Source organism: Trachemys scripta, chromosome 8 (genome assembly GCF_013100865.1).
Source record: "Trachemys scripta elegans isolate TJP31775 chromosome 8, CAS_Tse_1.0, whole genome shotgun sequence".
NCBI classification, from domain to species: Eukaryota; Metazoa; Chordata; order Testudines; family Emydidae; genus Trachemys; species Trachemys scripta.
Window position 1 is genome coordinate 33,336,407 of NC_048305.1, and position 26,407 is coordinate 33,362,813.

The 26,407-nt window shown below is 46.7% G+C and overlaps 1 protein-coding gene across 1 annotated transcript in view; it reads right to left on the minus strand.

The window, feature by feature from the left end:
- Positions 1-16,735: 16,735 nt before the first annotated feature.
- Positions 16,736-26,407, minus strand: part of HSPA9 (heat shock protein family A (Hsp70) member 9) — a 33,116-nt gene continuing 23,444 nt past the window's right edge. Inside the window, exons 14-17 of the mRNA XM_034778521.1 lie at positions 23,022-23,116; positions 20,410-20,502; positions 18,466-18,606; positions 16,736-17,483 (exon numbers count right to left, since the gene is read on the minus strand). Coding sequence (XP_034634412.1) covers positions 17,421-17,483; positions 18,466-18,606; positions 20,410-20,502; positions 23,022-23,116 — 392 coding nt within the window. The 3' untranslated portion in view covers positions 16,736-17,420. The remainder of the gene's footprint in view (positions 17,484-18,465; positions 18,607-20,409; positions 20,503-23,021; positions 23,117-26,407) is intronic.

A 26,407-nucleotide genomic window follows, 5' to 3' on the forward strand; every position in this document is an offset into this window, starting at 1 on the left:
TGTGAAGCTCCGCTGCCTCTGGGGGCACTCTCCCCACCCCTACCATGGACTGGAAACTAAGAGCCAGCGCTGAAGGACACATTGCCACGGAGATAGTAGGAGAGAGACAGTTCAGGGTTGAGTTCCTTGCTGCTGCTTGTTGACATAGGGCAGGGACAGGAGTCAGGGAAGCAGGGCTGGTACTATGGTGAGTTGGATGTCAGCAGAGTCACTGTGTAGCCCTGGGCCTCAGTGGAGAAAAAATAAGAGTGCAATGAACACAGGGCTTTTCACCGTGGTCCTTCCTCAGTGGCTTGTCCTTGTACTTGGAGCAGCGCTTAGAAAGAGCCCATTTGGAGCAGACGAAGAAAATTCACCACAAGGATTGAGCTGTTCCTGCTCTCCAGGTGAATGCCACTCTGTGTAACCTGCTGCACATCCGACCTAGGCACATCATGCTCTGACACTACTTCTCCGATGCTCAGAAACAAACACAGCCAGAAGCTTAAGGCTTAAGGAAGTAGTTTCTTGCATTTCAGATCCCTGTTACCTAGCTTGTCTCTTCTGGTGCAAGGGGAAGGTTTGGTGCTCAGAACAATAACCCTTAGCACTAGAGCTGAATGAATAATTCCTAACAAATCAGGTCCTTGATGAATTGTGCGGGGAGAGGAGGTTGTGTTAACAGATGCCTGTGAGCTGATCTGATTTTCTCAGATTCATTCATTCTCTGAAATGATTCACCAAACAATTCTGGGACTCTAGATTGCTGGCGAGCAAGTCTGTGTGAGTATTTGCCAGTCAACACTCAAAATTCCAGCAGCACTGGTGACTTTTGCCTGGATGTGCAGATCACAAGGCATGCATTGGTTCCCTGGCTGGCTGAGTCTAAGCCAGACTCCGGTTTATGGCTATGAATATTCACCTTTGAAAATGTAAAATGTGCTCCCTGCGAACATTCTTTATTAATCACTGAAACTGGTTTGTTTCCACACTCAGTCCTGCTAGTAACTCTCACATTCGAGCGTCCATGAAGCATGAACGTGAAAAAAGCCATGAACCCAGCCAAGGCTCATTTCAACAGCTGCTCATAGACAATTTTTCCACAGTGTTCATCCAGCGCTGCATAGAGCTTCCATCCTGCTTTACATTTTCAACATAATGTGCAGCCGTTAATCAATTCCTTCTCATTCATTAGGAAGCATTATTCCTGTCCATTCTGCCTCTCAAGAGTCCCTCAGAAACTAATACCTGGAGCTGTTGCCCAAAGCAACACAATTGCAGAAGTAGAAGTAGAACTCAGACATCCAGCGCTGTGGTTAGGATATAGGCCTGACCATACTGCTACAGATAGGAGTTTGTCTCCCCCTGTCTGATGGGTGTGGACCACTGAATTCAGCTATTTGACCATCATTTCCCAGGCTAGTTCATCGTCAGCGTTAATCCCAACTCCTGCAGTGGTTTAATACTATTTTTAAACAGGAGTGAAGCAGTCTCTCTGTATGTTAACAAAATGATTATTATACTGCTGCCCCAAGCAGCCCTGGAACAAGACACTGCAGTTTCTCTGCCTCCTGTCCTGGTTTCCTCTCTTGTTCTCCTCTCAGTCTAGCTGCTGGGTAGCCAGTTCTAGCCTGTCAGCATCAGAGTTTTTTTTGTTGCTGTTCTCTTTGCCAGTTATGGGTAGAACTGTCTTTTGGGCTGGGACTGGCTCTCCAGATTATAAATACAGTGTATGTATGTAGATTATGGAACATTTACCACAGTATAAATGTATCATCCTTGTCATCACAATACGTTTGCAGAGGGGCTTGTTTTTCACACCGAGTGCTCAGGGGTAGGCATTCTCTGCTCCCAGACCTAGCTGCCGAATCCACCTCACCGGGATCGAGGAATGAAATGGAGACTAACATGGACACCTGCGATATCTTGTGGTACGTGTGATGGGTTGGATCACAGAAACCCTCTTGGGAGCTGCCACCCGATGTGCCAAGACTACTTCTACCCCTGCTTTCCCTGCCAGCTCAGGACTCCAGCACCCTGTCTTGCTGAGCCAGACACTCCCGTCTGCTCCAGCACAGACCCAGGGTCTGAATTACTTGCCCCAAAGCTGCAGGTTTACCTGAAAGCAGCTAACCAAAGTGTTCCTGTCTTTAACACTCAGATGCCCAACTCCCAATGGGGTCTAACCTCAAATAAATCCGTTTTATTCTGTATAAAGCTTATGCAGGGTAAACTCATAAATTGTTTGCCCTCTATAACACTGATAGAGAGATATACACAGTTGTTTGTTCCCCCAGGTATTAATATATACTCTGAGTTAATTAATAAGTAAAAAGTGATTTTATTAAATCCAGAAAGTAGGATTTAAGTGGTTCCAAGTAGTAACAGACAGAACAAAGTAAGTCACCAAGCAAAATAAAATAAAATGCACAAATCTATGTCTAATCAAACTGAATACAGATAAGAGCCTCACCAGTTCCAGAATGTTCCCTTTTACAGACTAATCTCCTTTTAGCCTGGGTCCAGCAATCACTCACACCTCTTGCACACTGTCCTTTGTTCCAGTTTATTTCAAGTATCCTGGGGGGTGGAGAGGCTCCCTCTTTAGCCAGCTGAAGACCAAATGGAGGGGTTTAAATAAACTTTATCTTGTGGGTGGAGACCCCCTCCTCACTCCTATGCAAAGTCCAGCTCCAGGATGGAGTTTAGGAATCACCTGGGCAAGTCACATGTCCATGCATGACTCTCAGTTTTTACAGGTAGCATCCATTGTTTACATGCTACCTTGAACGTCCTCAAGTAGACTTATGTGGATTGGAGCATTCCAAGATCCATTGTCCTTTAAGTGTTTCTTGATTAGGTACTTAACTTCAACATTCCTTTCTCCAGGAACTGACCAAATGCTCTACTAAGGTTATTTAGAAATCAAGCCAGTACACAGTCAACATTCATAACATTCATAACTTCAAATACAAAAATAATACATGCATACAAATAGGATTAATACATTCAGTAGATCATAACCTTTGAGATACACCTCTACCTCGATATAACACTGTCCTCGGGAGCCAAAAACTCTTACCGCTTTATAGGTGAAACCGTGTTATATTGAACTTGCTTTGATCCACCGGAGTGCGCAGCCCCGCCCTCCCCAGAGCACTGCTTTATCGCGTTATATCCGAATTCATGTTATATCAGGTCGCATTATATGGAGGTAGTGGTGTATGTTACATTGCATATGTAGCATAAAACACATTCTAAGCATATTTCCATAAAGCCTTATGGGAGGTACCGTCACACTACGGACCCAATTAACGGTGTAAGCGGAGGAATTTTCTCTAATATGCCCAGCGTTAAGATGATCACGATGTTCAGGAGGAATTTCTCTTCAGGGCTAGGGGTACTTCCCTCCCTCTGGAGCTCTGTTGGTATTACTGAGCAATGCCAATTAGATTGTGTCCAAAATTCTCATTATTCTTTGCAAGAAATTAACAAAAAAATGTTTTTATTTTTCACAGAGCAAGTCCTGGGAAATTCTCCTGGTGTGAGGAAGAGGGAAGGGCAGATTTCAGAGACATGCACCAAGAAGTGTAAGTATGGGAGAGAAGGAGTTTGCAGCATCAGCTCTATTCCTGAGACCATGAATGTGTGTAACCCATCGGTCAGTGTGTGTTATAGGCCACCCTCTGAGCCTGATCCAAAAAGCTCATGAGCCAGCCCCATCTGGAGAGCCTGACTCTTTAGCCCAAGCTGTAGCAGCTCATGCTTTTAGCGCTGGAGGTCCTTGACTGAATGCCAGGTGGTTGGCCAAAGTGACAGCAGTCACAAGTGAAGGACATTGCTGATGCGGGTAGGGGAAGAAGAAGGGCACAAGAGAAAGACGCGGAGCTCCAGTTCTACCATGTAGACTGTCAGCAGGCAGTGGGACCTCCAGGATAGGAGGAGAGGAAGAGATGTGAGGCGGAGAGGAGCGATTGTGTGGTGGGTGCCCTGCTCTTGCAGGGGTGGATAGTGGCAGGCTCTAGTCCTGCCCAGCTCCTCTCCCTTTGGGATGGTGCTTCAGTGATGCTGTATCTCAAGGATTTGTTAATTGGCACTTAGCCACGACTTGTAACATTAGCACTGAGGGAATCTGACAGGCAGAAAAATATCTCCATCTGTTGGCCAGCTCTCTCTGTCCATGGGAGCCAGCAAATGTGGCATGTTCTCAGTTCAGGGGGTAGCAAGGCTGCCAGGGTAGCTTTAGGAGCTGGCAGTGCCACACTGGCCTGCTGGGGCAAAGAGGGACACTCTCAGCTTCTTTTGTTTTCATGTATCAGCATTTAGACTTTGCAAACACAACCCAGCTCTCTGAGTGTGTAGCACCACAGAACACAAAGCATGCTGAGGCTCTCTTCTCTTGGGCTGAATCCACGGCCATGGGCTCCATCACATCTGATAGCCTGCCTGGGGCTGCGGCTACCGCAGCCGTCCCTCAGAGGCATCTTGGTGAAGAAAACTGGGTCAGCGTGCAATGCTGTGCATTATGGGAAATTCCATCCTGACCCCCACTGTGATGACCATGTGAATAAGATCCTGATCCCACATGTGCTTACCCATGTGAGTAGGGTTTTGCAGGCTCAGGCCTTAAAAGACTCGACTGGGCAAAAAAGCTATGAAACACTGTTTGGAGGGAGTGTTTATGTATTGCAATGTCCTCTATGAGGGGGGCAAATTCATCACAAGGGCAAATCCATTGACCATATTGTTCACCGTTAAACAGCTGCTATGTTCCATCCCAGAGGTGGCAGCCGTTCAGTGGCAGTTTGTTTCCTGTATAAATTTAGGCCCTGGGCTATATGTAAGGGGACTGTTGCCCCCTTACTAACACTCAGTGGGGGTGTTTTGGTTGGCTAGCTCCCAGCACTAAAAGGGGAAGGGTCGATGGGAAATCAGGAGCCTGAGACTGACAGTCCCCAGGAACAATGGGGAGAGGCCAATGCTCCAGATCAGCCTGATTGACAGGGCGGGCAGGCTAAGCAGGGAGTCAGGAGGCCGGGGGGGGTCCCATCCTCGTGTGTGAGCCGGAATTGCCTGAGTCAGACAGAGTGGGGCCGAGCTAAGGAGAGAGCAGGGGCCTGAGCTAAGCTGTTGGAAGCAGAGCTGCAGCCCCAAAGCCAGAGCACAGCCCAGAGAGAGCGGAGCTGCCCTGGGAGCAGAGCTGCAGCAACCAGAGCCAGAGGGGCCAGACAAACAGCCAGGAAGCAGGTCAGAGCTGGGAGCAGAGTCACAGAAGCAGCCTGCAGAGCAGACCTGTCCTGGGGGCAGAGCTGTAGCAACCAGAGCCAGAGAGGCCAGAGAAGCAGCCAGGGAGAGCAGATCCTGTGCTGGGAGCAGAGCTGCAGCCACAGAGCCAGGTGTGGAGAGCAAGTGAGGCCAGCCAACGGGGGACCCTGGGCAAAGGGCCCAGCAAAGAAAGACACCCCTAGCCAAGGGTCCTTGCAGGCCAGACCGGGAGGGGGACCATAACCTGACGGGGGGCTGACACTGGGAAGAAGGGTCCCACCACTCAAAGCCCGGAGGTGTGTGGCCACCACCATTGCAAGTGTCCAACCCGTAGCATACCTGCAGCACAGCCAGGGCCTGAGAAGGAAATCTGGGACCTACAAGGAACAGACTGTGAAGTGCCCTGATGTCCAGATACACTGTTTGTGATGTTCCCTGCCACAGAGTGGGGTGCTGGGTTTTCCTTTAACCTTTCCCATTTTTCCTTGTTCTCTTCTTTAGATTAATTGTTAATTAAACAACTTGTATTTGCTTTAAATTGAATGGAATAATCAGTGGGTCAGGGACGTGCCCAGTGCAGAGAGGGTACCCCGGAGTGGGGACACCCTAGCCCCTGTCCTAGGTGACCACAGCAGGGTTGGGGGTTGAGCCCCTCAGGAATCCTGGGCCCAGCCTCGTTGGGGTTATGAGGACTCTGCCAGACAGGAGAGTGGAAGGGGAGCCCTCTGGGTAAAGGGAGTGGGAGCGAGGACTCAGATCCTTTCGCTAGCCCACTTCACCGGGGTAGTGCAGAAGCCAGGAAAGTTCCCCACAATAGCGGGACCATTCCCCTGCTTACATATACTCTGTGCAGGACCTGAGGGGTTGTGGAGGCGGGCAAAGGTGGCTGTATGCTATTTGGGGCTCCTCTCACAGATGCTAGCTGGTCACAGCCCCCAAAGGGCCATTATGCCAGCTGGGGTTTGTCAGAGCACAGCAGCACGCCGGCCACCCCCTTCTCCTCCCAGCACAGCCCATGGCAGGGCGGGACTGAGGAGCGATGTAGAGTTGGCTGTGTGATCTCTACACCTAGCAGCGCTTCTTCTGTGCCTGGAAATCCTCAGCCCATTGTGCTACAGGACCAGGGCAAGGGGCCTAGGGCAGGCTGAGCGCTGGCATGTAGGTTGTAAGGCCCTCTGGGATGGAAGGTGGCAGAGCAATGTAAGATATTCTCATTCACACACTGCCTGGAGGATAGGAAGGGGCTGGAGAATGGAAGGCCAAAGGCATGACAATAAATGTGTGGCACATGCAGGAGCGGCGCCAGGGTTTTTGCCGCCCTAGGCGGCAGCGCTCCTCTGAGCATTCGGTGGCGGGGGTCCTTCTGCTCTGTGTCTTCGGGGCACTTAAGAGGCGGGTCCCAGAGCAAGTGAAGGACCCTCCACCAAAGACCTGGAGCGGAGGGACCCCCTGCTGCCGAATTTCCACCGAGGGCGGCAAAATGCCACCCCCCAAATCCTGCCGCCCTAGGCAACTGCCTAGGGTCGCCTAGTGGAAGCGCCGGCCTTGGGCACATGCAAAACAGAGCAGAGGCAAGCGGGGGCTAGAGGGAGGACATGCCATGTGCTAGAGGCAAGTACCTTCATGCATAAGGCGCTGCAGAAAAAGAGTGTGCAAAGTGCTGCCCTATGAAAGACTTTCTCCAGTTGCGATGCCAAGGTCACTGAAAACGCTGGCCGTCTGCCACACAAGTGCTGGCTGCTAGATTGAAGCCTGCTGTCCAGGGGTTGCTGCCTGTGTCTCCTCAATGCCCGCATGCTAGAGATTAGACGGCCAGGATTCTTTGGCTCCCTGCTGCTAGTTCCGCCCAGTTTCTTGCCTACACCCTAAGCCACAGAGCGGCAGAGTTTTCTCTTGAGTGGCAACCCCCTCTGAGGAGCATATGTGAGGATTTATGTGCAATTTACAAGAGGAAAGCACTAACTGTAGGCAGTTTTCATCTCGCTGATTAAATGATGTAAATCAAGTACAAACAGGAGGCCAAGGTTCTGCTCTCAGTTACAGCAGTGTAAATCCAGCCAGATTCCACTGGAGTTACTCCCCATTTACTTGAGTGAACTAAGGGCAGACTCTGGAGTGGCGTCTGGAATGATGAAGGAGGTTCTGGTCCAACAATTTCCTCTCACTGAGCTATCCTTTGTGTAGTTGAAGCTAATGGCAGCACGCTGCTCTCTGCTAAGCCTGGAATACCATGCAGGCCCAGCCCCTCGGCTGGTATAGGTCATCATAGCTCTGGCGATGTCCAACTCACGCCAGCTGAGGGAGCTGGGTCTGCCAGGTCGTTGGAGGCAGTGTGTGTTCAGATGAGAAGCAGGATGAAGTGACGTCAATGAGGTCAAGCAGGTAGAATCCTGGCTTAGGCAAGCCCGTCCCCTGTAGCATGCCAGTCACAGGGTGCATTATCAAAGACTGGGCTAAAGAGAGCTGGCACAGCATGGCTTTGCGTGACAGCTGGAGCCCACGCATGGTATTTTGGTGAGGCCAGTGCTGGTGAAGTGTGCTAGGCGGGGAGCCTGGAATGCGCTGTCTGGCCAGTGAATAAGTACAGCTGCATTGCCAGCTTCCTCCCATAGGCTGCCCCCCACCCTGACCTAGCAGGACCATTGCAAGAACTGAGAGAGGAGTTGAGTCATGATGATCCATTCACTTCTTGGCAGCTCTACAGAGACTAGCAAGGTGCCAAGAAGCGATGGCAGTTTTTGTGGTGTAGACACCTTTATTCAAGGAGACATGAAGTGACACAGCCACTGCACATCATTTGGTGTATCTATCATCTATTTATTGATCACTTATACGATCCTCATCACCACAGAGTGTGAGCAGCTGAGCAATGTGGTCACCTGAACAGAACTCAGACCATAGTAACCGCTGGTCACTGGCAAGGTGGGCTGGATTTGGAATGGTGACTTATGGGTGGAAGGCTACATTATTCAGTGTCAGCCCTAGATCCACCAGTTCCTGCTCCAGATGATGATTGTGAGGCGCAGCTCAGTAGAGTTGCCCACTATGACTACAAGAGATGAGACATGAAGCAATTCCTTACTTCTCTGATGTGCACACAAGCCTACCATCAACATGAGCAAACCTCACGGGCTCAGTGCCTCAGCTGGTGTGAATCCACGTAGTTTCCCCAAAGTTAATGGAGCTATGTCAGTTGGCACCAGCTGAGGTTTTGTCCCTCTATGTCTTGATCATTTCTGAGTGTGGAGATGTCAGTGTGAGCGGGTTGAGTAATGCGGCTTCACTCAAGCACCTGCCTATATCTAAAGTGCTGCTTCAGCCTTGGGGAAGAGGGAGTAAAAATTTTCAGCCTTCTAAGCATTTTGATTCTCCCCTCCCCCCCCCCCCCCAAAAAAAAAAAAAAAAAAAAAAACAGCCTGTGGTTACATATGGCCTGTCATAATCCCCCCTCCAAACAGTAGGAAGGTGGATTACACACAGCTTTACAGTAATCTTCCAATAAGAAGTCAGTTTATGCATGAGATAACAATAACAGAATACCATTTATTTAAATATTTTTGGATGTTTTACATTTTCAAATATATTGATTTCAATTACAACATAGAATACAAAGTGTACTTTATATTTATTTTTGATTACAAGTATTTGCACTGCCATGAAAGTTGAAGTTACAAATGTATAATTATGTACAAAAAAACTGCATTCAAAAGTAAAACATAACATTTTAAAGCCTGCAAGTCCACTCAGTCCTACTTCCTGTTCAGTCAATCGCTCAGACAAACAAAAATGTTTACATTTTCAGGAGCAGGGCTGCCCAGAGGGGGGGGCAAGTGGGGCAATTTGCCCCAGGCCCCAGGCTCCACAGGGGCCCCCATGACTATGTCGGAGGCTCCCCCTGCCTCCGTCTTCCCCCATCCCCCAGAGTCTCAGCTGGTAAGGAGGCGGGGCTGTGAGTTGTGGCCAAGCGGCGGGAGCTGAGGGCCCGCTGGAAACACCAAGCCGCTGCAGCGCTGGACGCGGCGTGCTGAGGCTCCGGGAGATGGAGTAAGCGGCATGGTAAGGGGCCGGGGCCGGGCACCCCCCAACCCCATCCCCCGCACAGCCCAGACCCCCAGCTCCGAGCTCAGCCCCTCTGAGCCGGGCACCCTCCCGACCCCATCCCCACACAGCCCTGACCCCCAGCTCCAAGCCCAGCCCCTCTGAGCTGGGCAACCCCCGACGCCATCCTCCCCACAGCCCTGACCCCCAGCTCTGAGCCCAGCCCCTCTGAGCCGGGCACCCCCCGACCCCATCCCCCCCACAGCCCTGAGTCCAGCCCCTGTGAGCCGGGCACCTCCCAATCCAGAGCCCAGCTCCCCACCCAGCCCTGGGCCACAGCAGTGCCACCCCCAGGCAGCGACAGCCCATTGGCACCAACCATCACCATCATCCAGCAACAGCCCATTATATAATTGCAAATGTATACATATCATTAAAGCATTTAATGTATTTTCAAATTATTACAAATTAATTTTTGAATGTATTTCACTAGTTATTTTTTACATTTCCAAATACATGTTACTATAGCATTGCAACTTTTTTTATGGAAGGGGCCCCCAAAATTGCTTTGCCCCAGGCCCCCTGAATCCTCTGGGCGGCCCTGTTCAGGAGATAATGCTGCCCGCTTCTTGTTTACAATATCACCTGAAAGTAAGAACAGGCGTTCTCGTGGCACTGTTGTAGCCGGCGTCCCAAGATATTTATGTGCCAGATGTGCTAAAGATTCATATGTCCCTTCATGCTTCAACTGCCATTCCAGGGGACATGCGTCCATGCTGATGGCGGGCTCTGCTCGATAACAATCCAAAGTAGTGCGGACCGACGCATGTTCATTTTCATTATCTGAGTCAGGTGTCATCAGCAGGTTGATTTTCTTTTTTGGTGGTTCGGGTTCCGTAGTTTCCGCATCGAAGTGTTGCTCTTTTTAGACTTCTGAAAGCATGCTCTACACCTTGTCCCTCTCAGATTTTGGAAGGCGCTTCAGATTCTTAAACCTTGGGTCGAGTGCTGTACCTATCTTTAAAAATCTCAGATTGGTACCTTCTTTGCATTTTGCCAAATCTGCAGTGAAAGTATTCTTAAAATGGACAACGTGCTGGGTCATCATCTGAGACTGCTATAACAGGAAATATATGGCAGAATGCGGGTAAAACAGAGCAGGGGACATACAATTCTCCCCCAGGGAGTTCAGTCACAAATTTAATTAACACGTTATTTTTTTAACGAGCGTCATCAGCATGGAAGCATGTCCTCTGGAATGGGGGCCAAAGCATGAAGGGGCATACAAATGTTTAGCATATCTGGCACGTAAATACCTTGCAATACCGTCTACAAAAGTGCCATGCAAATGCCTGTTCTCACTTTCAGATGACATTGTAAATAAGAAGAGGGCAGCATTATCTCCTGTAAGTGTACACAAACTTGTTTGTCTTAGCGATTGGCTGAACAAGAAGTAGGAATGAATGGACTTGTAAGATCTGAAGTTTTACATTGTTTTGTTTTTGAGTGCAGTTATGTAACAAAAACAAATCTACATTTATAAGTTGCACTTTCATGACAAAGAGATTGCACTATAGTACTTATATGAGGTGAATTAAAAGATACTGTTTATCATTTTTACAGTGCAAATATTTGTAATAAAAAATAATATACACTTTGATTTCAATTACAAGACAGAAACCAATATATATGAAAATGTAGAAAAACGTCCACAATGTTTAATAAATTTCAATTGGTATTCTATTGTTTAACAGTGCAATTAAAACTGCGATTAATTGCGATTAATTTTTTTGAGTTAATTGTGTGAGTTAACTGCGATTAATTGACAGCCCTAGTGGGGATAGATAGATAGATAACTGGACACCTTCAATTTTCTCTGGTAGTTCAGTCACATCCCTCCATCTTAGGTTAGTACTTCAAGGAATGGTTCTACTCTGAAGAGTAAATGTGCAAAAATATCATCATGGATTTCCATGTTCATCTTTCCATCACTCCAGATCAGATCTTCTCAGTTTACAATATAAAAGTAGATAGTTTGTTTCTAACTACTAGCCATAAAAAAATGACCCTGGGATCTGAGAGTCAAGCTGGGCTTTTTCTTAACTCATGCATCACAACCATCAATAAGGCCACTGCACTCAGAGCCAAATTAACAACTCGCTGATGATGCAAGAGCCAGATTACAATCCATCTCATTTTCTCAGAGTTATGTTGGGACACAGCCCCCCGGGAGAAGAGCTGTTGAATTAAAAGGCATCCTTTCACACTAGGTCATGTTTCAGCGTAGAAATGCACTTTACAAAAGGACACAGCCGTGTAACATGGATGTGCTTGCACCGCTGGAAAAAGTGGAGAGAGAGTCCCATTCCTCTCAGTTATAGCTGTAAAATATTGCTGCAGAATGTTACAAAACTGCATTTCAGCCAAGGATAGTTACAGCAGCTGTGCACACATGAATCAACCTTGAACTATGTTGGTCAATGTGCTTGCACTGCCGAAGGCAAATGAAACAATTGCTAGAAATGGGTCCAAGACAGAGAGATTTAGCTCCAGATTTTGAAGCTCCCGAAGTACAAGCACCTTTGGATCTGAGGTTTGGCTCACCCCTGTAGCCAGAGAAGGGCCAGCTGCAGAACTGACTCAGATTGGGATTCTGAGTCTTCCAGTAGCTGAGGGTTATGTGGACCTGGGGTATTGGCTCACGCCTGTCTTTAATATTTAATGAACAAAGTTGTTCGGTATCCAGAGCATTTTACTGAATGAAACCATTCCTTTCATTGCCTGTTGGTAGCTTTTTCTGCATTTTCCCTCCTTTAGTTCAAATGGCACATTCCTCGAGTTTATGATTTGAAATGTAGGAATTGCCAGACTCCATCAGCTCCCTGGTCAGTCTGGTGCAGTGTCCTCTCTACACCAGCACTCATTCTCCAGAGTAAGGTGCAAGAACCTGATAGCAGGCAGATGTGGGCTAATCTGCCCCTCACAATAGGTCTCTTTCTAAAATCTAATCATTAGAGATTGGCTTAAGCCTGGAAGCGTTTTAATAGCCCAAATCTTGTTAGCGTTATCTATTACTTAAAACAACCTGATTTTCCAAGGTTCTCCCACAGAATCTTCAGCTTCTAGTGACGTGTTTAATTTAGCTTCATGTTTTCAGTCCCTAGACTTTACATCATATGTATCACCCAGCCCAAGCTCCAGGTGAGAAATTCTTTCATGCACCCAAATGAATGCACATGGCACAGATGTTGCCCAGTAAACTCCCCCACTGCAGTTGTGCAAAAGGTGCTGAATTATTATGCAGGGATCAGCACATATTATTCAAAAACCTTAGCATTGCACAGGACATAGGCTTTGCAAGATGAATACCAGCTTAAGAATGACAGAACACAATGAATCTAAAATACCCCCTCTACTGACAGATGTCTTCACAGGAGCATGTTGCTAAAGCAGGTACTCTCTAGGACAGGAACCACTCCTTTTATGAGCGACAATAGTCATTTGTCTAGCTGCAATGCTGTATCTCTTGCCAGCTCAGCAGTTTTTTGCAGCAGGGAGCTGTTCTCACCATGAAAGAGAAATCTCCTGATTCCACCCCTTTTTGGCTCTTTTAATAATTTAGTTTTCCAAAGAAAAGGCAGAGCTAATGATAAGCATTAAAAATAGTATCTTTCCATGCAATAGCCATAAGCAGCTGGGAGCCCAAGCAGTAAAAGAAAAGATTCATTCATAAGTAAAGGTCAGCTGTGATCAATAATTAAAATCCCTGGAAGCAGTTTAGGAGCAGTCTTCTTCAGACAATGCTTTTGTCCTGATGGTCTGAGAACTGCAGACTAGATCCAAAAGCAAGAGATTGGCATTTAGGACTCCAGGATTCTGTTCCTGGCTCTGCCACTGAGACAGTGTGTAATACTGTGCATACTCCTTGCCTGTGGGTTAAGGCAGAAAGTAGCCAAAACCATCAGAGATTCTATTTAGACAATTTCCGGGAACCACCCAAAACACCCCTTAGCCAAGGAAAGTCTCTCCCTCCTCTTTTGAATTATGAGGAGAGGCTGAGGGAACTGGGATTGTCTAGTCTGCAGACGAGAAGAACGAAGGGGGATTTGATAGCTGCTTTCAAGTACCTGAAAGGAGGTTCCAAAGAGGATGGATCTAGACTGTTCTCAGTGGTAGCAGATGACAGAACAAGGAGTAACGGTCTCAGATTGCAGTGGGGGAGGTTTAGGTTGGATATTAGGAAAAACTTTTTCACTAGGAGGGTGGTGAAGCACTGGAATGGGTTACCTAGGGAGGTGGTGGAATCGCCTTCCTTAGAGGTTTTTAAGGTCAGGCATGACAAAGCCCTGGCTGGGATGATTTAGTTGGGGATTGGTCCTTTGAGCAGGGGGTTGGACTAGACCTCCTGAGGTCCCTTCCAACCCTCATATTCTATGATTCTTTTCCAGACAATCAGTAACTTTAGTTGGAGAATCCCTTTTGATGAGGCCAACAAATTGTGGGGAAAACCAACTAGGTGGTCACATTGGTATGCAATCTAGGTTTGTAAAGGAGATTGTTCTCATCAGGAGATACAGTATTAAGCAGTGCCTACCATAAACAGATCTTGCATACAGGACCATGATCTAGTACCACATTGTGGAAATGTTAAGCATACAGCTGGATGTGCGAAATGCATGCACACCTGCATGTCTAAATTGCATATGCAATTACAGCAAATGCCACTCCAAAGTGGATAATTTTGTGCACACGCTTCCACAGCCAGACATTTGCCCATGTAGCTGTGTGCTGAGTTTCTGAGGAAGTCCAACCCTTTCTTACCCACAGTCCTTTTTACACCAGGTGATTACTGATTCTAGAAGGAAACCTGGAAAAGTTGCAGCACAATAGCCCTTGAAGATCAGTCAAGGCAGATTGTGTCAAAAAGCTTATAGCCTCTGGGTTTATAAAATCCAAACCTAGCCCGTGACATGAGTTGGGGGTTTCGGTCTAGCTCTTAAGCAGAGAAGTGTCCACATTACAGAAATTTCTATCGCTGTTAGGACCGTTGGTATTGCCAATGTCTGAATGGGCCATGGAGACCAAACCTCCCCATCCCTGTGGGCTGCTTTGCCAAAGTAAAGCCTATAAGTTACAGTCCCTGAGACCCTTAAACAGAAAGGCCCTTAAGTCTCCAATAGACTGATTACCCTCATCCCAGGATAGAAACAAATACCCAACTGAAGCCACCAGAAAAATCAGACACAAGGAGTATCACAGCAGCAACTTTCACTGCCACAAAATTCATTCAGATCAAAGAGCAGCCATTTTGCAAGAGAGTCACCCCTTTTGCATCACTACCAGCAGGGTGGCTCTAGCTTTTTTGCCACCCCAAGCACAGCAGGCAGGCTGCCTTCGGTGTCGCGCCTGTGGGAAGTCCACCGGTCCTGCGGATTCGGTGTACCCACCGCCGAATTGCCGCCGAATCCGCAGGACCTCCCGCAGGCGCGCCGCTGACGGCAGCCTGCCTGCTGCCCTCACAGTGACTGGCAGGGTGCCCCCGTGGCTTGCCGCCCCAAGCACGCGCTTGGAGCACTGGTGCCTGGAGCTGCCGCTGCTATCAGCAACATTCCTCCACCTGTGATCGCTCCCCTGCCCCATGACAATCCTGAGTCTGCTCTGGAAATTCCTGGCTCAAAGCTGTGATGCCAACTACTGTGCCTCTTTCTGCAGTGACGCATTTCTGGCCTCTCCCCATTAGCTTTCTCCCAGGTCTCTCAGCTTACTTTTTCAAGTTCAAACTCATTTCATTCTTTGATGCCCATCTTTTTCCCCTCTAGGCCTCTCTCTGCCCTCCCTGGAATTTGCATGCCCTTTGATACTTCTAGAGCCCTGTTTAGCCCAACCCCCCAACACTTTTGGATCACTGATGAAGCTGTTCAACACCAGATCAACCTCTGATCATAGGGGCACCACTGTATACCTTGGTACAACATCATGTTAGCCTCTGTATGGGCCTTGTGCCAAGGGCTCCTGTTCAAGCCATTTATTTTCCAAGCACACTTTTGAAACAGCACAGCAAGTACAAATTTATTTCCTTTTCACTAATTAGAACGGGGCCTTTAATATGTTCCAGCCCAGGGTGTTCAGCTCAAACATAGGTGTCATCATTAGACTATTTCAGGCAAGAGGTAGAACCTGTAGATCAGATCTATTTGGTGGGGGCTATTAATGTCTGCCTTTCCACACAGATGACCCAAGAGTTTTACAAAGCCCCTCTTTGAATAGATTTAACAGAGTAGGCATGTTCTCAATTCCGCTCAAGAGGAATCTTCTAAAACCTGTATAGGCTTTTACATGAGCCCACTTGGAGATGAAAGTAAGTGGCTGACCTGACAGCTCACATTGACTCACCCAACAGTGCCGAAGTTCCCTGCTGGAAACTGGCAGCACGTGGACTTGGGAAGATAGGAGCAGCAGCTCAGAAGTGGAGTAGCTGAGTGAGCAGGCTTTGCTGTTAGTAGAGGAAAAACAATTTTGGTTTGTGGGGCAGAAGGGGGGCTAGCAGCAAGGGATGGAGGATACTTTAATCTGAAATCTACAGCTGAGAGAGCAGGAAGTTTAAGGAGTGAAAGCTCAGGCTCAAATGCAGAGCAGAGAGCAATTTTAGGGGAAGATCAAGACAAGATGCTTGTTGGGGTCAGTATTGACAGATATTGGAGGCGGCAGGGAATGGGAGGGTTTTGCAATTGGGATGAGAGTAGGGTTTAGATTTACCACAGAAGTGAAATCACTGCTGGGCGCTTGGGAAAGGGGAAGGAAGACACCTGGGAGTGGAGAGACTGGGATGGTAATCCTTACTTTGGGTGAGTTAAAGTATTAATTTGCACAGACTGTAATAGTCAGGAGGCAGTTGATACACTGTCTTGCCTGTTCATACTTAGTGCAAAGTGAGGTAAAGGAGAAGCCTTTATCTACTGACACTTGGTCAAAAGTCCAGTTTCTATGAAGTGTCCTCCATTCTTTGTACAATTCCCAGAACTGCATCTAGCCCAGACGAGGAGACATTTATATGGACAACCGGTCACATTTAATTAAGTTTGTGTTAGAAGCGTAGTAATGATGGGTATAAACCCTCATTCTTCATAGCAGTGGCCAACTGACTGCCTGGAAGAAACTTCTGTAAGTGCAAAAAGCCCCATAATGCACAATTTCTTCTGGAGCCAGTGATGCCTGGCTCCAAGCAGGACAATTCCTATGTTCCAAGAAGAGCATGCAAGCACTAAGTAAGAGAAAAGCAGGAAGAACCTTTCTGAATGTAACCAGGACTAAAGCATTAATGAAGCTAGTTTACTTCAAAAACATATGACATTCAGGTTTCCAATTTGCTCATATACTTTGTGCCAGAAGTGGGTCTACCAACAAATGCCACCTCACCAGGCTGCAACTAGCCAAAAACTCAAGAAAAATTGGATGCTTTTCCATTTTTATTAAAAAAATCCAGAATAGATCCAAGAAGAACAATTTTATTATCAGGGAAGTTGTTTTACCATACGCAGAGAACAGACATGGTATCGAGCAGAAAGCTTAGACAAGCAATGCATGTAACTTCAATGTGGCCTTATTTAAAAGGAATCAAGTTACAGCCAAATTAAAGTAACCCATTCTCCTTCAGTCCAAGAATACTAAGCTAGCTGCAGATTTAACGGTCTCTAGCAATGTAGCTGGCCCTGCAACTGCTGAACCCAGGACCTGTTACAAATCAGTTCACAGGCACTTGGCTCCACAAAGAGGATACATCAGGACTCCCATTCCCACCCCAGAATTTGTGACATGGTTTCGAACCTTTAAACAAATGTAGTATACCACTTCGTCAAATGTTAGGAGTAAATGAGGAGTGAATCCCCTGGGCGCTCAGTTGAAAATACCATAGGGCTGAATATTTAGAACTTTGTCTAGCATGAATTAACTTTCATGAAATGATGATTCATCTAGTGGACACAACACTAAATTTATACATTAAAGAAATTATATATAGAATACTGCAAAAACACAGTAAGACTGAATTCTGCCCATTTCTGCTCAGGAAGGTCCCTTCGCTCCCAAGCTTCAGAATTTTCACCCTCTTCCTGCTGCAGTCTCTGCGCAAGAGTGACATTCTACTGTTTCTCTTCCTTCTGGTCCCCAGAGCTTCCACCAGACCCCTCTCTCTCCGACGCCATCTGTGAAAGACACCATCTGTTAGTTACAGTACGCTACTCCCACAGAGATATCCTGATAGCTTGGAAGCAGCTGCCCAGGTTTCTTCTAGACTGATCACAAGACTCTTCTGACATTGAAAGACAAAGCCTAAAGGCCAGATTATTGAAGGTATTTAGGCGCCTAGTGGGAATTTCGAAAGCACCTAGGCACCTAACACCCACTGAAACCAATGGGAGTTAGGCACCTCAGTGCATCCGAAAATCTCATTAGGGCCCAAATACCGTTAACAATCTGGCCCTAGCTGACCATTTTAGACAGAGCAGTCAGGAAGTCCATGATGAGTCTCTAGCAGTCAGTGATTATGCACAGAAATTTAAACAACATTTACCATCATTTTAATTATCAGAGAGGTAGCCATGTTAGTCTGGATCTGTAAAAAGAGACAAAGAGTCCTGTGGCACCTTATAGGCTAACAGACGTATTGGAGCTTAAGCTTTCGTGGGTGAATACCCACTTCGTCAGACGCATGTGGCCATCATTTTAATGGTTTTTAATAACTGCATTTGAACATCTGGACACGGTACCCTTTCTAGGCTCACTGAAAGATCTACATTCATACTTCTGCTAGGAGGTTTGCCTGATGCACATTTATCTTGATGTAAAAAAACAGTCTCAAGTATTGCTTGTCACCAATCAAGAGCTTTGTAATGACTGTTTCTACAAGGTATTAAAAAAAAGTGATATGTAACCGGTGGGACACATCAGCAGCACAAACAAAATGCTGCATAATATTGAGGATCAGACTTCAGAACTTCCATGATTGGCTGGACAGCCCAAGACGTTGTGCCAGAGAAGATGTCCCTAGTGCAACAGCTGCTATTTAGGGGAGTTGACCTGTGGCTTCAAGCTACCCAGGCATGGACAATCCTCTAAGGCTTCATTCAGACCAGCTCCCTCTCCCTGTACAAGCACCAGTGTAATCCACAAGCCCTGCACACCCACCTTTTTGTATGCCATTTCAAAGAGTTTGAGGGACGCCTGCTGTAGGCTGGATGCTGCCTGTCTGATGTTTTCTCCTGTTTCCGCATCTTTACGAGCCAGCAGCTCTCTCATTTTAGCAATCTCTTCCCTCAGTTTGTTGCACTGTAAACAAGTTACAAACAATAGTTACATTGCACTTAGTTCATTAAAACTGAGCCCTGCCCTTCACTTCTACAGCCCCCTCTCAGCTCTTGCCAAAAGGAGTGGACTTAAGTCTCAAATTAAACATCTGCAGTGCCTAGTAGTTTGTCCAGTTCCCAATGGGCATGTATCCACATCACTGAATACACCACAGCTGGCACTAACTGGTCACCTTGTTTGCAGTCTCAGCAGAGAAGCCAAGGACTTAAAAGGGCCAGAGACCGAACTGCCCCCTTTGGCTGAGAGCTGGCCTCACTGATACCTCTAGTGACCTATTGCCACCACAGAATCAACGGGAGCAGAAAAAGCTGCTCTTCATCTACCCGTCTTTAAAACTCCACCAGAAAGAGCCACAAAGCAGAGTGTTCAACGCACGAAGCCCCAAAGAGTTTCCTCCCTTTGTTGTGTGTGGGAGGAGTGGGGATGCAAACAAAAGCAATATGGTCTCATCCCAGTCCCTGCTGCCATCTGTCAAACCCTCCACACAATCTGGCACTTCTCTGTCAGACTGGGAGTGCGCTCAAGAGGGCAGGATTGGCGATATGAGGTTACTGTGGGACAGCTGCACTGACAGAGCTGCGAGGGCGTGGGACACTCACTCAGCCAGGTCTAGAGGCAGAACGTGGGCAAGCACTGCCAGTCCTTTACTTTTAGGCCCACAGGTTGGAAGGAATACTATGTTCTTGAAGCCTTGTATAACAGATTTCCCTGCTCCAAGCAGGCCACACTTCTTCCAGGGCCCATTAACACTGCCCCTCTGGTCTCCCACAAAGCAATGATGGGTTAGACATATTTCCCATACAACTTCCCTTCAGAGGCTAAGTATGTAGTCTCTTGTCTTCCCAGCCCCTGCTAGGCCAGAGGACAAGTTCTACCCTCTCACTGGTCTACACGAGGACCTGGTGTGACCACACCCATGGTTTTTTTAAAAAAAAAGTCCAACAGTGATCTGGGTAAAGCCACTGAATATTTATCTAAGCTAATCTAAGGGTACTTGCCAAGAATCTCCAGCCTTGGCCCTTCCTAAACCCCAAATTACTTGTTTGAAGTGGATGCTTTAATACTTTTGCAGCTTGTGAACTCAGTTTTAAACATAGCTTTTGAAATGAAGAATAATGCAGAGATGAAGCAGTCACTGAACAGTATTAAAACCCCTCTAACACTAAGCATCTGACTCACTCCAGGTAAAGGAAGGAAACTATGTTAAAACCATTTAAGCTGCTCCCAAGTTCCTGGGTATTGTACTCGCAAGTTCACCCACTGTCTGAGACACTCAGGACAGAATGGAAGCCTTCACTTAATCTTATTAACTTACAGACAAAGAAAACTGGTTTCATACATTCAGTGTCTTTGAAGAAAAAAATTCCCTCTGAAATCAGCCATTGCAAATGTTTCTATGGAGTTAAATCAAGGGTATGGTTAACTGAAAAACCTTTCACATTAAACATCTTCATAGGCCACCTACACCTTACTAAGACTTGCGACTCAGGGTTTGAAATAAATTCTCTGCTACAATAAAATGTCCTCCCACATAGCCAATCACTTCCACCATCCAAATGGGACAAAAAGCAACCAAGGACTGTGCCTGCCTTCCACTGTTAAGAATTCTTCATGTATTCTGGAAGTTGGCTTCTCTAGCACGTTTCAGCCACATGCTATTTTAAACAATTAAGAATCCCTGAGAGGTTACGTGCTAACCAATGCTTCACCCGAGAGGCGTAGGGAACTCTGGCTCCTTTAACAAAGGCATCAGAAAATACCCACCTCATCTGCTGGCAGCTGATCCTTAAACTCCTCCATCTTGGATTCTGTATCATGGATAATCCCTTCTGCCATGTTCACAGCTTCGACACGTTCCTGGGCAAATTGACAACTGGGTAAGGGTCTATGCAATATAACATTCAGATCTACACAACTCAGTTACAGTGTAAACAGATGTGAGTGGCACAGAACTGGATGGCTTAGCGGAATGGCAATGGAGAGAACTCAGACAAGACTTAACCAACTTCCTCCCCACACTGTAAGGAAACAAACAAGTCACTTACAGGTGAATCTGTGTTTGGAAATCCAAGTGAGCCATCTCAACCCTCATACCCCTGGGAAATTCCCAGGTGCGTTCCCAGATGGCGAGGCCAAGCACATGGCATTTACTGCACATGGATTGTCCCATGTGCCAGTAACACCAACAAAGAAGGAAATATAGTTTTTGTTTCAGTATTTGGGGCAAGACACCTGGAGCCTCAGCTTTCAGACCCAACTACAGAGTTTCTCAGCTGACAGGGTACTAGGAGCAGTGTGGAACATCATGCATTCTGTGAATTTGGGGGTCCTTCAGATTTTTGGTATCTCCCATGCTTTCTGCAATATTTAAATTATTTTTGCAAAGAAATGCAAATCCCTAGCAGCTTTCCTGGTTGCAAAGATAACCAGCATGGGGCCTCCTGCAGTACTGCCTTACTACAGGCAGATGAACCATGTGGCCCATTGCTCAAGTGCGTTAATCCATGTGGTACCATGAACTATCGCACTGATGGCAGTCTCAAACAGAGCAGGGCTGGATGTTCCACCCATTTGGAAGAATGCCCCACAAGAATAATGTGATCCTCAGAAGGGTGAGGTGCAATGGAGTTGTTGGCAAAAAACAACCCTCCTTTATTTTCTACTGATCCTTGTCAGTGGTTCAAACTTCACAGCACCTAATCTGAAACCACCACCACCCTAGGCACCTGAGCTAGTACACCCTGCAGAGGCCAAGAGTTAAAAATGGGAACCGGGGAATGAACTACCCTCATCCATGAGTGAGTCACTCCAGATCACAGTTTAACCATGTAGCAGTCAGCACACGAAAACTTGTACTGCTGTCTGTCATGCACCCAATCTGTGGAGGGGTGTATCTCCCCCATTTCACGATTGTCATCTGGGCACTTGAAACCACCAACACTAGTTCAATGGGTTAGGAACACAAACAGTGACAAGACAAAGATGGGGTGGGAATGTTCAGAACACTCTACAAAAGACCTATATATCTACAAAGTCTGCCCAACAGACAATACATGAAAACAGACAGTTATGCAAGTAGCTAGCACCTCAAGTATGTATTTTGCACATGTAACCTCCAAACGCCAAGGGGTCAAGAATCTCAGGGTTTCAACAGAGGTATTAAGCAGAGAAGAAAAAGCTACAACTCCTCTTAAGAAAACTCAGCTCCTTTCACAGAAAGCTACTCCAATATTCTACCCTTTGGTCTATACCAGAACTTCACCCTTCTGAGGATCAGAGATTTAAAAGTGTTGTCAAAACAAGATCACTAGTTCTGTAGAGATGAGAGCAGTGTAAAGCATCTACAGTGTCAATTTCTGCAGTCTGTAAGCATATACTAGTGCCATATCCTACAGTAACATCTGCTTAAATCAATGTTCTATATTTAGTAGTGCAATTCATTATAGTTTACTCTCATTAAATCATTAGTCCCAACCATTAACCTTATGAATATTATAGATTGGATCACTTGAGTGCAGAAAGCATCACTCCTTTTTGACTAAGTCGATGTGGACTCTGGCCAGATATTCCCTGAGGGAATGGTGCTCTCATGCGCATGGAAGGCATAAATACCAAGACTCAGATGAGACCTGACACCCAAGATGCTGGAGACCAGGCTTTTAACATGCGCACTGCAATTGCCCATTGAAGGGGAGTGTGTCATGGGGGTTAGGACCAACATTTTGGTTTTGTAAAATTTACAAAAAAAACTTATTTCAATGAGTTCAGTGAAAACAGTTTAAACAGCTCCCTGCTGTATTTGCACCTAATGACAGCATTGCACTGCTCCATGAGAAACTGGAAGAGAAAGTGGTAGGTCTAGCTTCAATATCCAAGATGAATTAAATGTAAACATTCAACAGCATCTGTGGTGAAAAGTAGATTCAACCAGATTTTAAAAGTTCTATTCACATATTAGTAACAGGTAGGGAAATTTGTCTATTTATAACACAACCATGTCCCTTTAATTCTTTAGAAAAGAATTTTAAAATATTTGGTTTGTAAATGTAAGGTCAGCTATTGAACAGAGGTTAACGAGCTGGGTATTTATATGCCTATATTTTCTTGCAGTTAAAGCCAACTGCATGTAGAAATCTGGTAATAGGGGGACAAGTGGTTATCTAGGCATCTAAAAACCCATTTGCACATGCAATTGCAGTCATTGCACATGCAAACATTGGCTTGAGTACAATGACCTACATCTCTTAATCTGGCCCTTGTATGTCAAGCCAGAAGTCCTCTGAGTAGAGTGCAGTTTCAGAACATGGAATGGAGATTTTCTGACTGGTAAACTAGTAACCCATTAGATGAGACCACAACGACCACCATCAAGTTACCTTTCTTCGCCTATCTTCCTCTGCATATTTCTCTGCATTCTTCACCATGTTCTCAATGTCATCTTTGCTGAGGCCACCAGAAGACTGGATCACGACTGTGTTAGAAAATAAAGTACAGTATTAAAAAAAATCTGCTTTGCATTTTAATCTCTTCCCCTACAGCAGAGATCGAAATAATCATGCCCTTTCAAAGAGAGCGCTCCTACATTAATGCTCCAGCCACACCAACTAGTTTATGTTGCCAGGGATCGTTTCCTTGTACTAATGAGCCGCTAGCACAAGGCATGTATTTGAGCCAGTGCAATAGTGACACCATAGAGCAGTGGTTTTCAAAAAAAATTTCTGGTGACCCAGTTGAAGAAAATTGTTGATGCCCGTGAGCCAAAGGAGCTGGGGGATGAGGGGTTTGGGAGGGGATTCTGGGCTGGGGCAGGGGTGAGGGAGGGAGTTAGGGCTCTGGGTGCAAGCTCTGGGGTGGGACTGGGGGTAAGGGGTTTGGGGTGCAGGAGGAGGCTCTGAGTTTGGGAGGGCTCAGGGCCAGGGTAGGAGGTTGGGGTGCAAGAAGGGATCAGGGCACTGTGCTGGGGATGCAGGTTCTGGGGTGGGGCGGGGGGATGAGGAGTTTGGAGTGCAGGAAGGGGCTCTGGGTTTGGGCGTGGCTCAAACAAGGCAGACTTTCCGCCTGTCCTGGCACCATGGACCACGCTATGCCCCGGAAGCGACCAGCAGCACGTCTTGCTCCTAGGCGGAGGCATGCGCAAGTGGCTCTCGCTCACAGCACCCCCCACCAGCTCCCATTGGCCAGTTCCTGGCCAATGGGAGAGCGGAGCCAGTGCTAGGGGAGGGGGCAGTGCTCGGAGCCCCGTGGCCCCCCTGCCTAGGAGCTAGACCTGCTGCTGGCACTTCCGGGGCACAGTGCGGTGTCGAAATAGCCTGCCTCAGCCGGGCAGCACTGCTGACAGGACTTAACAGCCCAGTCGGCGGGGCTGACCAGAACCATCGTGACCCAGTCCCTTCCATTCTGCGACGCAGTTCTGTGTTGCGACACAGTTTGAAAACCACTGCCTTAGAGAGTGCTTAGTATAAACTAAGATCTGATAAGAGAAGAGTGCCAATCCCCAATGACATTCATTCCTAGTGCCGCATTTACCACTTCTCTGCTCTCATGCGAGCATTCAACTCTTGGGCTCAGAACAACCCTTGTACATCTTCAAAGTAACAATGCTGAACGGCTGCAGTTTCTCACAAAGTTGCTAGTAGTCTGTCTTATTCTAGTTAGTGTACCTATCTAAGGAAACCTACTAGAAAGTACAAGTACAAGGACAGAACTGCACTTGGAGAGGCTTGGTAGAATGGCAACTCAGATAAAGGCTCTGTTCCCAGCTGTGCTAGATACTTCCTTTGTAACCATCTGCAAGTCACTTCACACTGTTCTTCAGTTACTCCACATGGAAAGTGAGCCTGTGTATAAGGCCCTCAGGCCAAGGAGGCATTTTGGCTCAGAATGCAGGAGGAGCCTTTTTATCAGGTCATGGAGTTTCCTTTCACTTTTGGAGAGCAGCCCAGAGCAATTCAGAACCTGGCTTCAAGTTTGTTTCCAGCCATGCTCTCCCTCCATTTCCTTCAGTGATAGAGCTGTAACTAGCTTTCAAATAAAGGCAACTTATTTTTTCCTATGCTGCCCTGTGAAAACTGCCTAGTTTGAGCCAATATCGCAATCTACATTTCAAGTGGGGTGGCGTAATGCAATTTCATTGGAAAGCAAGGGACAGATGTCATTGGACATCTTACAATACTTCAGGAAGGGAACCAATTTTAGGTCATCTCAGTAAGCACTTAATTTTTCACAGAGTATTCTAGGTGACAGTGAGCCGAAACCCTAAAAACCTAATAGCACGAGTCTATTTCAAACTTAAACAGGGGATAAACAAGCCAGAGGTTTACAATGGGATCATGGTTGCAACCTTTGTTATTCGCTACAGTTCACTAAGGGCTGGGACAAGAACTGTGGTCCCCCATATCCAAGGGGAGGTATCTATACTAATCTAGAAGAATATCTGTTGAACACCTGCAACCAGCTAATACAAGGTGACAAACAGTGCATGCTTCTGCTCCAAATTAATTTGGTGTTGATAAGGTGTTTTTTGTGTCGTCAACAACAGCAACAGGACTGAACCCAAAAATATTCACCAAGATCATTAAACCAAATTTCTAATTATGTTTTCTTCAGCTATAACCCACCATTTTTGAATGAAGCAGAAAAAATTGGAAGTCAACAAATTATCATATAGGAAAATAAGTGTCAAATAATGACAATTTTTCTTCAAGCTTTGTAGAAATCCAGCAATCCAGGCTAAAGAAGTTTTCCAAGCCAAAGTTATAGGGCTCTAAACAGTGCTTCATGGTTACAACCGTAATTGTGGAGGCAATATTGCCTCTAATATTTCATTGTGTTATTAAGTAAACATAGTGACAACAACTTCAGCTCCCCAAACTCCCTGCAGTTAAAAGATGATGTTTCTAGTCTACCAGAATCAGCTGGTTATCAGGGGAATCTGCCTTTAGCACCTGGGTTTTAAAATTCTTGTGGCAGAGTAGCTAGGAATAAAGTACATTCTTAGTACTGTGCTTGTCTGATCAGATGCACTCTTCATGCCAGGGTGCTTGGTATTGGCCAGGTGTCTTGCTAATTAACCTCCTCCCCCTAATAGGGCTTGGCACACTGATGCTGTCCCATGACTAGACAATAAGCTGCTAGGACTATTGGCATATGACACTAGTTTCTCAGATGGACAGTGTGCCAAGGAGCACAGCACAGCAGACAAGTGAAAATGAGCTCCTACCTAGTCCAGGGTTCCCAGTCACCTACCTCCCTGCTCAGCCCCCTCCCTTCTCCCCAAAGAAAGGAAGAACAGAACAGTCGCTACCCCAAGTGCCACTGTGGGTAGGTAGCTCTGCTTCTTGGAGGTACATGGGGGCATGACCTACAGCTGCTCATTTATCACTATGAGGGGACTTCTCTTCTGCCTACATTACTGCATTTCACAGAGTGAAAGACAGTCAGGCTGCTTTCAATGCAACTTCATCTGCTGAAGTGAGGATTTAAAAGCTGGTCCTATTTCCCACCAGCGATGAGTCTCAACAGGGGCTGCTCATGTACAGGGCTCATTTTAAATGTAAGTTGGGCAACTGTAAGGTAGTAGCTGAGGGTCACAACAGCCACTAAAACCCTTTGGTGGTCCATGCAGAAATAAAAGTTAATGAACGAACCAGGTTATTGAAGGGTACAATTTTTTACTGAAGCCACCACCGCTGCCTCATACTGCTCCACTCCCCATTCACAACATGCTCCGACTGTGCCCAATGCCACCCAGTTCATTACTGCC